The sequence below is a fragment of the Orycteropus afer genome, unplaced genomic scaffold (assembly GCF_000298275.1).
Source record: "Orycteropus afer afer isolate SDZICR_OR568_19922 unplaced genomic scaffold, OryAfe1.0 scaffold00083, whole genome shotgun sequence".
In the NCBI taxonomy this organism is placed as follows: Eukaryota; Metazoa; Chordata; class Mammalia; order Tubulidentata; family Orycteropodidae; genus Orycteropus; species Orycteropus afer.
The window spans coordinates 7,776,029-7,790,599 of record NW_006921670.1 but is presented as its reverse complement, the minus strand read 5'-3'; the positions used below and the strand labels follow the sequence as shown (position 1 = coordinate 7,790,599).

Sequence of the window (14,571 nt, the reverse complement as noted above, 5' to 3'; positions counted from 1 at the left end):
GCCAAAGTAGTAGGTGGAACAATGTTTTGCTTTACAGTAGTTTTTGAGATGATTTTTAAAGAAGATCATTTCTCATAGGTGATGTTCTTTATTTTATGAGTCAATCTATTTAGCTAAAAGATGATCTCACGGGATCACTTCAGATTAAGGTTTTTAAAAGCGTATCTCAGAGCTGTTGTCTTGGGGAGTCCTCTAGTTTCAACCAATCCAGTATGTCTACACTTTTTACGAATTTGAGTTTCGTTCCACATTTCTCGCCTGTTCTATCAGGTTCCATCTATTGTGATCCTGATCAGAACAGTTGGTAGTGGTAGCCGGGCACCATCTAGTTCTTCTGGTCTCAGGGTAGATGAGGCCATGGTTTGTGCAGACTGTTAGTCCTATAGACTACTTCCTTCTCTGAGTCTTTGGTTTCTTTCTTTCTCTTTAGTTCCAGACGAGTAGAGACCAATAGTTGTATCTTTGATCGCTGCTTGCAAGCTTTTAAGACCCCAGACATTACTCACCACGTTGAAATATAGAACATACACACTTTATGAACTATGTTATTACAATTACCTGAGTTGTTCCACATAACTATGGTCTTAAGCCTTCAAACTCAGAAAACCAATCTCATGAGGTGTTTGGTTATGTCTAAAAAGTATGTGTAACTGTGTCCCCATGGTACAGTACATTACTTGGTATGGCTTTTCTAGCCATAGTCTTTGTAACTCCCACCAGATTACTGGGTGGGACTATGTAATTTAAACTTCTGATTGTTAAAGTCATCCACCTGGGGTTTTTCTGTTGGAGCAGCATGAAGTGATCTTCTGGGAAAGCTCACTCTCCCTCAGGTATGTAGAACTCTGATGTTGGGACTGATTGGTTTTGCCACTCTGCCAGGCTCAAAATGCATCCTCCTAGAGGCAGAGGAATCTGACTGCCGGCTGAGAGAGCCAAACTGCTAAGAGAGATGCACTGCTGAGAGAGAGACACCCGGCTGAAAGATGCCTGGTTGAGAGAGACACCCGGCTGAGAAAAACACCTGACTCAGAGACAGTGGCAGTGGAACCAAGAGACATGAGACACAGTGGCAGGCTCGCCTGGCCCACAGCTGCAGAGGTCAGGCCAATAGGCCAAGGGCCAGAGAGGTGTGTCTAAGGGCACAGCCAAGGGGAGACTGTCCTGACCGATGAACTGTATCCTGAGTGCATTCCTGGACTTGAATTGTAGCCTGTTACTCCCTAATAAACCCCATAATCTGTGAGTTCTGTGTGGCCACTGCAGTGAATTATCAAACCCAGCAAAGACGTGGGGGGTGCCTCAGGAGGGACGGTTGGTGTCAAGGTTGGTAAGAGGGCTGGAGGGTGGCAGCATGTTGGCCTCACAGGAACAGGCCTTGGGCTACTGATGGTGATTCCTCTTGTGTAGTTAGAGGAGGTCAGAAGATGCCACGTCCTTGTCCATTTAGCAGTCCCCTGTGTGGTTTATTATGCGTATGGATATACATGCATGCAGACACATACCTTAGGCCCACGGATATATCTACCTGTGCACATAGGTAATCACGTATACCCTAGAGCTCGTGTCTTCTGTCTGGACTTCTGCCCTGCTGTGCTCGGCTGGCCCTGGACCCCTGGGCTTCAGCTGGAGCAGAGCCTAAGCACAGCCCTCTGGTCACAAGTACAGCACTGCACCTCGGCCACCCCAACTCTAAGAACCTTACAATGCTAAGATCTTTCAACCTGAGGAGGTGGCACGTAACTAAGACTGTGTCTCCATTCATTGAAGAGAAATTTAAAAGAGAAACCTTGGAGAATTCCAAAGGCCTGGGTGGCCAGCAGCTTCAGGAGGGTACGCAGCTCTCTGCCAGCCAGCCGATAGGGACAACAACTCGCCTTCCCCTAAGTGAGAAGGGCACCCAGCGATTCCACTGCTGGGCACTGTCTCCTCCAGCAATGCCTGGGGATGTGTAAAGAACACTCCCTGCAGTACGCGGGTGACTGATGTCAGCCAGAGCCTGTGTAAGCAAAGCACAGTGTGGCTGGGGACCCTCACCAGCAGGGAGACAGAAGCAGAGCTGCAGGGGCCCATGTGCTGCAAGAAACACAATGCTGCATGAGGACACGGAAAATACGGAGAGACTCTAGTTACACGAGGCTCATAAATGGACCACATGGGACCACCTACAGTCCAGGGGCATCAACGTGTGACAAAGCTGAGAAGGAAGGCTGCTCCCACCCCTCCAACAAGTCTGTGCTCCACCACCAGCTTCACGCCAAGGCCTGCTGTCCTCCCTACGGAGTCCCCGGGTCATGGGGATGAAGTGCTTGGATACTAAGCAGCCAATTCCACCCAGAGGCACCTTGCAAGAAAGGCCTGGTGATCTCCTTCTGAACAATCACAAAAAAAAAACCAAACTCACTGCCATCAAGTTGGATTCGACTCATAGCGACCCCTCCTCCGGTTTCCGAGGTGGCATCACTATGGAAGTAGATTGCCCAACCTTCCTTCTAAGGAGTGGCTGGTGGATTTGAACCGCCAGCCTTCTGGTTGGCAGTCAGATGCCTTAGGCACTGTGCCAGAGCTCCCTGAACAATCACAGCCACTGAAAACACTACACAGTGCAGTTCTACTCTGACTCACGTGAGGCCGTAATGAGTCTAAGTCTGTTCAATGGCAGCCTTTCCCCTTTTCATTCTCCCTACAGTGCAGCCTCCATCGGTCTCCCTAGCTCAGGCCGAGGAGCTATGGCTGCCACAGGAAGGGCTCAGCAAGGACTCGTTGAACGGAACAGATGAACAGGTGTTTGCCTCTGGGTGGGTGGGGGATGGGCCCAGAAGGCACACGTGGGGGCAGGAGAGGGTGAAGCTTTCAAGGAATGGCTGCTGCTGTACTGACTTAGCTGGGTGATGGGTACAGGGTTTGACTGCTGTGGTTGTTATTTAAACTGTACATAAAGGATGCATCAACAAGATCTTGTTTGGAACCAGAATTGGGGAATTCCTATGGGAAAACAAACAAGTGACAACAGCAGGAACACTCAGAGAAAGAGATGACGTTATCACTGTCCTATCAACACAAAGCTCCTGGCTGGGTGCCCTCTCCATCCCAGTCTAGCAGGGTTCCCGCAGATGGTGAGGCGCCCTGTCCCCAGGTGTGACGTGACTACCATCCCTCCCCAGCCTCTCAGGAGGGCAGGGTCATGGCGGGTCTGCCCACTTTTCACACCCCCAGCACAAACAGTATGTTGAATGATGCAGAAACATCAGAAGATGGAAGGAATACACAGTCACTGTGCCCAAAAGAACTGGTAGATGATCATCCATTTCAGGAGATGGCATATGATCAAGAACCAAAGGCACTGAAGGAAGAAGTCGAAGCTGCACTGAAGGAACTGGCGAAAAACAATGCTCCAGGAATTGACACAGTGCCCACTGAGATGTTTCAACAAACGGATGTCCCGCTGGAAGCACTCACTTGGTTATGCCAAGAGATCTGAAAGACAGTTACCTGGCCAACTGACTGAAAGAGATCTGTATTTGTATCTATCCCAAAGAAAGGTGATCCCACAGAATGTGGAAATTATCAAACGATATCATTGATATCACATGCAGGTAAAATCTTACTAAAGATAATTCAAAAACGGTTGTAGCAGTATATTGACAGAGAACTTCAGAAATGCAAGCTGGATTCAGAAGGGGACGTGGAGCGAGGGCTGTCACAGCAGATGTCAGGTGGATCTTTGCTCAAAGCAAATACCAGAAAGATGTTTACTTTGTGTTTTATTGAGCATGCAAAGGCATTCAATTGTGTGGATCATAACATTGTGGATAACATTGAGAAGAATGAGAATTCCAGAACACTTCATTGTGCTCACGAGGAACCTATACGTAGACCAGGAGGCTGTCATTCAAACAGAACAAGGGGATACCGCATGGAAGGGAGGTCAGGGTTGCATCCTTTCACCGTATTATTCAATCTGTATGCTGAGCAAATAATCCGAGAAGCTGAATGATATGAAGAAGAACATGGCATCAGAATTGGAGGAAGACTCATTAACAACCTGATATGACACAACATTGCTTTTTTTTTCCGACCCTATGCGACAGAGCAGAACTGCCCCGTGATGTTCTCTAGGCTGTAATCTTTGCAGAGGAGCCCTGATGGTGGTTAAGCACGCCAGCTCCTTGGGAAAAGGATGTGGCAGTCTGCTTCTATAAAGCCCTGCAAGCCCTATCGGGCTGTTCTACTCTGTCCTGCAGAGTCAGTATGATTCGCAATCAACTCAATGGCAGTGAGTTTGGTTTTTTTTTTTTTTTTTTTTTTTTACAACATTGCTTTTAAAGTGAGGATGACTTGAAGCACTTACTGATGAAGATGAAAGACTACAGTCTGCAGAATGGATTACACTTCAATATAAAGAAAACAAAAATACAACTGATCCAATAAACCACATCATGATGGAGAGAAGACTGAAGTTGTCAAAGACTTCATATTACTTGGTTCTACCATAAACACCAATGGAAGGAGCAGTCAAGACATCAAAAGACGTATTGCACTGGGCAAATCTGTTGCAAAAGACCTCTTTTCAAGTGCTGAAGAGCAAAGATGTCTCCTTGAAGACGAAGATGTGCCTAACCCAAGCCATGGTATTTTCAATTGCCTCATATGCATCTGAGAGCTGGACAATGAATAAGGAAGACAGAAGAAGAGTTGATGCTTTTGAATTGTGATGTTGGTGAAGAATGCTGAAAAGTACCATGGACGGTCAGAAGAACAACCAAATCCATCCTGGAAGAAATGAAGCTGGAATGTTCCTTGGAAGCGAGAATGGCCAGACTCCCTCCCTGCCCCCCAGTTTGGTCATGTTGTCAGAAGGGACCACTCTCTGGAGAAGGATGTCATGCTTGATAAAGTAGAGGGTCAATGAAAGAGGGGAAAGCCCTCAACAAACTGGATTGACAGCGGCTGCAACGATGGGCTCAGGTATAGCAAGAGTCATGAAGCTAGTGCGGGACAGGGCAGTGTTTGGTTCTGTTGGACATGGGGTCGCTTGCTATGAGTCAGAGCCGACTCAGCAGCACCTAACAACAACAACAACAACATCTTCGTGGAAGCAGACTGCCTCACCTTTTTCCTGCAAAGCAGCTGGTCCATTTGAACTGCCAACCTTCTGATTAACAGCCAAATGCTTTAACCACTATGCCACCAGAGCTCCTCAGCGAGGCCTTAGTAAAGGTTAAACCGAATGAATGAGTGAATGATTAAAGGAAGGACAGGAAGGGGAGGAAGGCTGTCCCTGGCCTCACCCTCCCTCCAGAAAGGGATACAGCCTGTCAGGTGCTCTGGGGCCACTGTCACCGTCCTGGGATACAACCCTGGGTTCGAAAGAGCCGTGACTGCAGCAGAGGACCTGGGCTTGTTCCCAGTGACCCAGCCACCTGCCAGCTCCTGGTGCAGGGGAGCGCCTGCCTCTTCTCCTTCTTCCCACCCCTCCCCCGGTGGGGACAGGCTAGTGAGGCATAATCGGCTTCCCCTCACCCAGTGGGTATCATTCCAGATTAGCCCACTTCTGTGCCTGGGGCCCTCTGAGCGTGCCATCTGTGCAGGGAACCCTGGGCTTCAGGGAGGGGCAGGCACAGGTGTGTGGATCGTGGCCTCATATGCAGGTGAGAGCTGGACTACAGCCATTCCACCACAGGTCACACACCCGCAGCCACAGCAGCTATGGGGCATGTGTCATTTGACCCTCACCCATCCTGTCTTGTCAGTTTCTAGATCCCCAACACTTAGAAAGTACAGCATGGTTGGGTCTCTGGCTTCTCCCGAGCAAGTGGAAATTTAGGAAACACGAGACTCACACTCCCTACCCCCCCATAACCACCTGCTGGGGTCCCGCCAGGGCCCTCTCCAGGGCATGCACTCCCCACCTCTCCCTACCACCTCCCTCCCAAGCAGCAGAGTTAATGCCACCAATTGCCCAGCCCCGCAGGCTCACAGACGCTGACGTCACATTCCCCATGTTGCTCGATCCTACAGCCTTGTCTGCCGCTGGAGCAAACAAGGAGGGTCCAATGGGGAGGGACTTGTCCAAGACCACTGCCTTGGGGCTGAAACTCTAAAGCGCTCAGTTTGTGGAAGGCTGTGGTCTCCAGAGGGGCCCTAACGCCGCTTTGAGTCTTGATGTAAGTTCAGACCCATTTGTGTTCTTTATGTTACATCCCCAGTGCTGCTGACCATCAAACCAGCAATGTGGCTATGCTTAGACAAGTCCAGCACAAGCCCAGGGAGGTGCATTTGCCGTTGGGAAGAGTGTGGTAGAAAGGAGATGAACTACTATACAGAAAGACTCTTACCCAAAGAACCAGGGAAACTGCCTGGTCATTCATGGAAAATACCCAACCAGATGCAAGTTATCTAATTCAAGTTGGGGGTTAGGGGCCCTGATACTGTCTTGTAGCCACCTGTGGCTGTGAGTCAGGGTCATATGCTCGTAAGTCATAACCTGACCACCAGGTAATCACAACCCCAACCCTGTAACTTTAAAAATCTGCACTTATGTACGCAGCCCAATCATGGTCCTTTCCCTGCTTCTGTAGTCCCACCTGCTATGATGATGGATTGACCTGCCACCAATCAGGACCTTGGGATGATTTCCTTCGTTCTTGATCATGTACAATGAACAACGTGACTGTGACTCAGAGGATTCCATTGGCCTCTGTACCGTGTGCATGCTGATGGTCTGCCTCCCTCATCGGTACGATTATGCTGATTTTGTCTTTGTCCTGTTTGAATTGTGACGTTGGTGAAGAATACCAAAAGTACCATGGACTGGCAGAAGAATGAAAAATCAGTCCTGGGAGAAGGGCAGCCGGAATGCTCCTTGGAAGCAAGAATGGCCAGACTTCATCTCACCAACCTGGGTCATGTTGTCAGAAGGGGTCATTCCCAACAAACACAAGGCCATCATGCTTGGTAAAGTACACGGTCAGCTAAAAAGGGTAAGACCCTCACTGAGATGGACTGGCATTGGCTGCAGTGATGGGCTCCAGCGTAGCAAGGATCGCGAGGCTGGCGCAAGACCGGGCGGTGTTTCCTGCTGTTGTACACAGGGTGGCTGTGTGCCGGAGCTGACTCGATGGCACCTGACAACAACAATGGTTCCTTCAAAAGCCTTGTGTGCATGTGGTGAGCCGCCTCTTTAACGCAGAGTCAGCCTTAACGACGTCGATGGAATAAAGCTTTTGGGAACTTCACTTGCTCATGGTGAAGGTCTTGACCTTGATTCTATCCTTCCTGTATTCAGAGACCATCTCAAGAATGGACTTGATGCATTGAACACCAATGACTGAAGCCAGACGAAGTGTGGGATGACATCAAGAACATCATACATAAAGAAAGCAAAAGGTCATCAAAAAGATAGGAAAGGTAGCAAAAACCAACTCAAAATGGGAAGAAACAGCTGCAATCATTCATTAATATGAGAACGTGGAATGTACAAAGTATGAATCCAGGGAAACTGCAAGTTGTCAACACTGAGATGGGATGCATACAAATTGATACCCTAGGCATTAGTGAGGTGAAACAGACTGCTCTAGGCCCTTCAGAATCAGACAAACATATTGTCTATGATGCCAGGAATGACAGACTGAAGAGGAATGGTATCATGTTTATCGTCAAAAAGAACATTTCAAGATCTGTCCTGAAGTACAATGCTGTCAGTGATAGGATAATATCCACACTCCTACAAGGAAGACCAGTTAATACAACTATTATTCATATTTACGCACCAACCACTAAAGCCAAAGATGAGGAAATTGAAGATGTTTACCAACTTCTGAAGTCTGAAATCAACCAAACACCCAATCGAGATGTATTGATAATCACTGGTGATTGGAATGAGAAAGTTGGAAACAAAGAATCATTGGTAGTTGGGAAATATGGCCTTGGGGACAGAAATGACACCAGAGACTGCATGATAGAATTTCGCAAGGCCAACAACTTATTCATTACAAACACCTTGTTTCAACAACATAAATGGTGGTTATGCATGTGGACCTTGCCAGACGGAATACACAGGAATTACGTCGACTCCATCTGTGGAAAGAGGTGATGGAGAAGCTCAGTATCATCAGTCAAGACAAGGCCAGGACATTCACACCAAGTAGGTACAATCCTTAGATCAGTCACGGGAGATCAGAAGGGCAGTCTTCGTACATCGAGATAGCTCAGAGGGCAGGAACGCATAGGAAAAGACACAGGGAAAGGTAACTACAGGAGGGAAATGGGAAGAGAGCTGTGACATTAAAAAAAAAAAAAAAAAAAAAAAACCAAAGTCACTGCCATCGAGTCAGATCCAACTCATCAGATCCAACTCATGGAGAACCCTCTTTGGGTTTCCGAGTGGTACCACTACAGAAGCAGTAGTATTCCTCCTGAGGAGTGGCTGGTGGGTTTGAACTGCCAGCCTTCTGGTTAGCAGTCAAATGCCTCAGGCTACAGGGATGGCAATCAATGTCATGAAACAAAACATGTATGAACTATTGTACGGAAAATGAATTTGCTCTGCAAACTTTCACCCTAATCTCTGTCTCTCACACACACACACACACACACACACAGAGAGAGCATGTGAGCCAGCATGGGAGAGGGTGAGTGGCCAAAGGGCTGATACTGTGAGGGATTAGAAAGAATGATGTGAATCAGCGAGCCCCAAAGCTCAAAAGATGAATAAATGGTGGCAAGAGCAACAACAAAAAAAGAAAGGCAGAAGGTGACGGTGGAACAGACCATCAACCGCTCATGTGCAAGTTCAAGTTGAAGCTGAAGACAATTAAAACAAGTCCACAAGAGCCAAAACTTGACCCTGATTCTATCCTTCTTGCATTCAGAGGCCATCTCAAGAATGGACTTGATGCATTGAACACCAATGACTGAAGCCAGACAAAGTGTGGGATGACATCAACATCATACATAAAGAAAGCAAAAGGTCATCAAAAAGATAGGAAAGGAAGAAAAAACCAAAATGGACGTCAGAAGAGACTCTGAAACTTGCTCTTGGACAGAGAGTAGCTAAAGAAAATGGAAGAGCTGACAAGATAAAAGAGCTGAACAGAAAATTCCGAAGAGCAGCTCTAGAAGATAAAGTCAATTATTATAACGAAATGTGCAAAGACCTGGAATTACAAAAGAAAAAGAGAAGAAGACGCTTGGCATTTATTTCTCAAGCTGAAAGAACTGAGGGAAAAAAATGCAAGCCTTAAGTTGCAATACTGAAAGATTTTTTGAGCAAAATATTGAATGATGGATTGAATTATAGATATATTGTGAAAAATGGAATTTCAGAACACTTAATGGTATTCATGAGGAACCAGTGCATAGACCAAGAGATAGTTGTTCAAATGGAACAAGGGGATTCTGCGTGGTCGCTGTCAGGAAGTATGTGTGTCAGGGTTGTATCCTTTCACCCTATTTATTCAATCTCTATGCTGAGCACAGAAGCTGAGAAGCTGGTCCATACGAAAAATGTGGCATCAAGATTAGAGGAAGACTCATTAACAACCTGTGATATGCAGATGACACAACTTTGCTTGCTGAAAATGAAGATGACTTGAAGCACTTACTGATGAAGATCAAAGACTATTACACCTCAAAATGAAGAAAACAAAAATCCTTACAAATGGCCAATAAACACCACAATAAATGGGAAATAGATTGAAGTTGCCAGGGATCTCATTTTACTTGGATCCACAATCAATGCCCATGGAAGCAGCAGTCAAGAAATCAGATGGCATACTGCACTGGGCAAAACTGCCACAAAAGACCTCTTTAAGTGTTAAGGAGCAAAGATGTCACTTTGAAGACTAAGATGCGTCTAACCCAAGCCAAGGTATTTTCAATCATGTCATATGCATGTGAAAGCTGGGCCATGAAAAAGCAGGCCAAAGGAAAACGGATGCATTGAAATTGTGGTGTTGGCAAAGAACACTGACAATAGTGCAGACTGCCAAAAAATAACCACATCTGTCCTTAGAAGCCAAGAATGGCCAGACTTCGTCTCTCACACTTCGGTCATGTTGTCAGAAGGGACCAGTCCCTGGAGAAGGCTGTCACGCTCGGTAAAGCGGAGGGTCGGTGAAGAAGGGGGAGACCCTCGCTGACGGACGGACACAGTGGCTACAACGACGGCTCAAGCACAGTGGCAAGTGAGGACGGCCCAGGACCGGTGGCGCTTCGTGCGTAGCTTGCAACGGCAACGAACAGCAATAAAAGGGCTCTACAGAACGTGTTCCCCTGAGCCAGCCACTCAGGTAGCAGAATCAGGAATCGAACCCACGTCTTTCACACCCAACTGAGTGCACTCCCCATTTTACCAGTGTCTCCCTTACCACCCGAGACACTTCCTGACCGCTTCTCTGGAGCAGGCCCTGCGGGAGGGCCTCTCAGGGTGGACTGCGTGTTTGTTCCCTTTATCCCACCTCTAAGATGTCGACAGAGCAGGTTGCCTGTTCCCCTGGCTCCTGTCAGGCCCTCTTGGAATACTCTTTCCGGCCTGGCCTCTACTTACTCAAGTCCAGGGGGAGTCACTCCATGGGTGGGCTCTGAAAATGGTGGCACCCCCTGAAATCATGCTGGCCCCAGGAGGACCAGGCCCCGGCTGACTCTTACACACCTCGGCCTGCTCAGGGCAGGACACATCACAGGCCCCTGGCCCCACGCATGTGTGAAGGTTTGTTGAACAAACATACCGGAAAACAAACAGTGCCTAGGGCTGCCCTGAGGCCACCGTACCACCAAGTCCACGTCCCAGTTTTGAAAAATCACTTGGCACCCTTGGGTGTCCTCAAAGCTTCCTGCTGGCACCCAGCACCCATCTAGCAGGTCCTAAAGAACACGGCTGTGATAGTCACAACAAATATTTAGTCCCAAAGCACCTGGCAGGGTTTCCTATGAGACCATGAGTTTCTGGGACACTCACTAGCTTCATGACCTTGAAGACACCTGGCCTCTCCAAGCCTCAGTTTCCCCTCCTGTAAATTGGGACCAGTACGGACACGAGGGGGAGCTCTGGTAGTGTAGTGCCTACGGCATTTGATTGCTAACCAGAAGGCTGGTGGTTCAAACCCACCAGCCACTCCTCGGAAGGAAGACTGGGCGATCTACTTTGGTAGAGATACCGCCTGGGAAACCCAAGGAGGGGTCGCTAGGAGTTGAACAGACTTGATGGCAGTGAGTTTGAGAGTTGTTTTTTTTTTTTAATGGGCATGAGGAGGATGGAATGAGACACTGTTTGCAAGGCGCTTAGCATTGTACCTGATCCCGATGGACTGTTTTCAGTCATCAGTAACAACAGTGGAAGTAAGCAGTGGCCTCGGTGGCTGAGTCTCTTACCTGAGGCCACTTGGGTGGTTCCTCTCTGCAGGAGAAGTTTCCCACACTCCTCTCCCACAGCAGCGTTGTTCTGCAGCAACCTGGGAACAGAGAAAGTTGACGGCCCAGGACAGCTGAGGCCTGAGAAGGCTGAGGCAGGGGAGGAGGGGAGCGTGCCACAGAGGGTGGGCCCGTGTGTGGAAGCAGATGCTCACAGCAGCCCTGTGTGAGCATGTGTGAACACAGAGGTGTAGCAAGGAACAAGTGGGCCAGAGAGAGATGCCGGGAAGCAGGTGGAGGCCAGGAGGCTGGGTGTCAAGTTGCCGGTGTTAGTTTCTATGCAGAGGTTTGCAAGGTGCGTGTGTGGGATGCATGTGTGTGTGTCTGTGTTGTAACTCCTTTCCCATTAAACCCATCACCATCAAGCCGATTTTCAACTCATCGAGACCTGTAGGACAAAGCAGAACTGGCCACAGGGTTTTTGAGGCTGTAATCTTTACAGAAGCAGACTGTCTCATCTTTCTCCGGAGTGGCTGGTGGGTTTGAACCACCAACCTTCTGGTTAGCAGCTTAGTGCTTAACCACTGCACCACCAGGGCTCCTTATTTAGACCCAAGTACTTATGGACCCCTGACCACCTACGAACACGCTGCTAGGTGCCAGAGGGGCAAGCGATGGTGAGAAGAACAGCTTGACCCACAGCCTTGGGAGGGCATAGGCGAGTCAGCAGGCTATTGCTGGACTATGTGGTCGCCTGGAGGGCAGGTGGTGTGGAAGCCCAGGACACGGGCCGCCCACCTGGGCAGTCAGGGCAGGCTTCCCAGAGGAGGTGACAGCCAGCTGAGGCCGGAAAGAGAAGCAGGGAAGTTAGCAGGTGCAAAGGAAAGAGGTCCAGGTGGAAGGGGCCACGGGCGGGAGTCCCAGAGGGAAGAAGAAAAGGTGTGGACGGACAGAGTGTGGGTGAGGTGAGTAGGGAATGAAGATAGAGGCCAGCGGAAGTGCAGGAAAGGACGTGGCTAGAGAGAGCGGGAAAAGGCGACAAGGTCCTACCCTGGGGTGTCTGGGGAAGAGCCAGGGAGCCTGATGCTCAGGGTCGAGTGCAGGGAGACAGGCTCGGGGAGGGGAGAGCTGCAGCAGAAGGGACCCTCCACCGTCTCGGCTCCCTCCCGGCGCCCTCCAGCCCCAGGCACTCACCTCTGCAGGACCTCCTCAGGGCTGTGCACTGTTGGGGGTTTCGTGGAGGCCTCCAGCTGCAGGACCTGCTCGATGGCTCTCTGCTTGTAGATGAGGAGGTTGTCTATTTCCTGAGGGCGCACGGCCACTGGGTGAGGACGGAGGGCCCCCAGCACAGCCTCCCCGGCTGCGGTGACTCACTCTGACCCAGGGGGAAGGGTCTGTCAGTTTCAGTCACAGCCAGCAGCCGTGCCCACGGCCCGGGACCGCGGAGGTTGGATAACGCAGCAGGAAGGGATCCGTACAGAGAGCCTCGCAAGGGGGCGGCATTCGGGTGACCGCATGAGTGCCGTTTCCGTGGCACCGCGGGTCGGCAACTTCACGTGGTCCGACTAATGCACGTGAGTTGAGGGTCCGACTGGACGGTGGCCGACAGCAGTGACAAGGCTTCCATTCCCCAGTGGCGGGCAGGAGGCCGTGGTGGTTGGGGTGCAGCTCACTGCAGTGCACCCACTCCCAGCCCCGGCCACCGTGAGAACAGCCGGCTGTCCACAGCTCTGCTGCCCCGGGGAACAGAGGGAGGCAACACTCCCCTCCGTCTCCCTGCAAATGCGCACCCCACCCGACTCCACCCGGAGAGGGACGCTGCCAACACTAAAGTGGGCGGGATTACATCAAGGGGGCTGGTCCGTCCAGTCTCACTGGAGCCTCCCAACAATGTGAGGTGTCTGCTAACACGGGTACTGCACCGGGGTTGGGGAAACTGCGAGGACAGATGAGACTCTGCCCTCACGGAGCCTGTGGCCATTTTATGGACGAGACAACAGAGACTGATAAGGTCAGCTGTGTCCCAGAGAAGCTGAGCCCTTGGACAAAATGCAGAACGTGGGTGGGCAGGAGACCTCCAGGGTCATCTCCTCCGACCATCTCACTTTATAGGTGGGGAAAACGGGGACCAGGGAGGCAAAGTAGCTTGCCCATGGCCACACAGCAGACACACAGGGACGGCCCTGGGGGTGGTTACTGGAGGGGAGAGGGCCAGTACTTTCCCCACTGTCCACATTCAGGACTGCAGGGTGTGTTGTGCATGCTTTCCACTGAGTGTGAGTGTGTGTGTGTGTGTGTGTGCGGGTTTGCTGGGCCATGTGTGTGAAGCTTCCTCAGCCTCCCCTCTGCGCCTCCCCCCCGCTCCCCTGGCTGCCCCAGGGCAGGACCAGAGAACGCCATTCCTGGTCCTCCTCCTTGTCACCAGAGCTGGGAAGACAACTTCATGATCCATCTGCATTCTGAAAGACTCCAGGCCAGGGTTTCCAAGGGCCACAAAGGTCCCTGTGCCCCCTTCCCTGCACAGCATGATGCTGTTCTTTGTTGGGGAGGTCCCCTGACACTCCTTGTTCACCCTCTGCCACCACCTCCTCCTCCCTGGTATCCTCCGAAGGAGCTAGGGTGAAGGCATGGCCAGGACCCGGGGATTCCCAGTGACGGCAATAGAAAGCCCCTTCTTACGCTGCAGTCCACAAAAAATGGTAATGAATCCAGCAAGATGAGCTTATCCACCATCTCAGGGAAGACACAGGAAAACTGTGGAACCAGGAGAACAGGGAGGCGTGAGCGGGAGCGGGCTGCAGACGCTGGGGCTTCTCTGGGCCGGGGGAAGGGCGCTGCACCCTCTTCTTCCCCCAGGCTATACCCCGCCTCAACCTCAGACTAGGGGCAGCCGGATTCCAGGGTTCTCTGTGACACAGGGTAGTGGAGAAGGCAACAAATTTACATCCATCCAGAATGTCTGACTGCTTCAAAGAACTCGCCCACAAGCCTGGTGGAACCCCTGAGACGAAGGCCCCTAGCTGCCCTTCCGGTCTGGAATAGAACCCGCTCCTGTGGCTTCCAGTCAAAGGAAAGGCAGGCATATGAGCTGAACAGGAGCTCTGGTGGCACAGTGCCTAAGGCATTTGGCTGCTAACCAGAAGGCTGGCAGTTCAAACCCACCAGCTACTCCTAGGAAGGAAGACTGGACAATCTACTTCCATAGAGATCAAAAACAAA

General features: G+C 50.3%; 1 protein-coding gene across 1 annotated transcript in view; it reads right to left on the bottom strand.

The window, feature by feature from the left end:
* Positions 1-14,571, bottom strand: part of SERHL2 (serine hydrolase like 2) — a 28,643-nt gene that overhangs the window by 10,711 nt on the left and 3,361 nt on the right. Inside the window, exons 7-9 of the mRNA XM_007941790.1 lie at positions 14,032-14,106; positions 12,547-12,656; positions 11,374-11,453 (exon numbers count right to left, since the gene is read on the bottom strand). Of these exons, the coding sequence (XP_007939981.1) occupies positions 11,374-11,453; positions 12,547-12,656; positions 14,032-14,106 (265 nt within the window). The remainder of the gene's footprint in view (positions 1-11,373; positions 11,454-12,546; positions 12,657-14,031; positions 14,107-14,571) is intronic.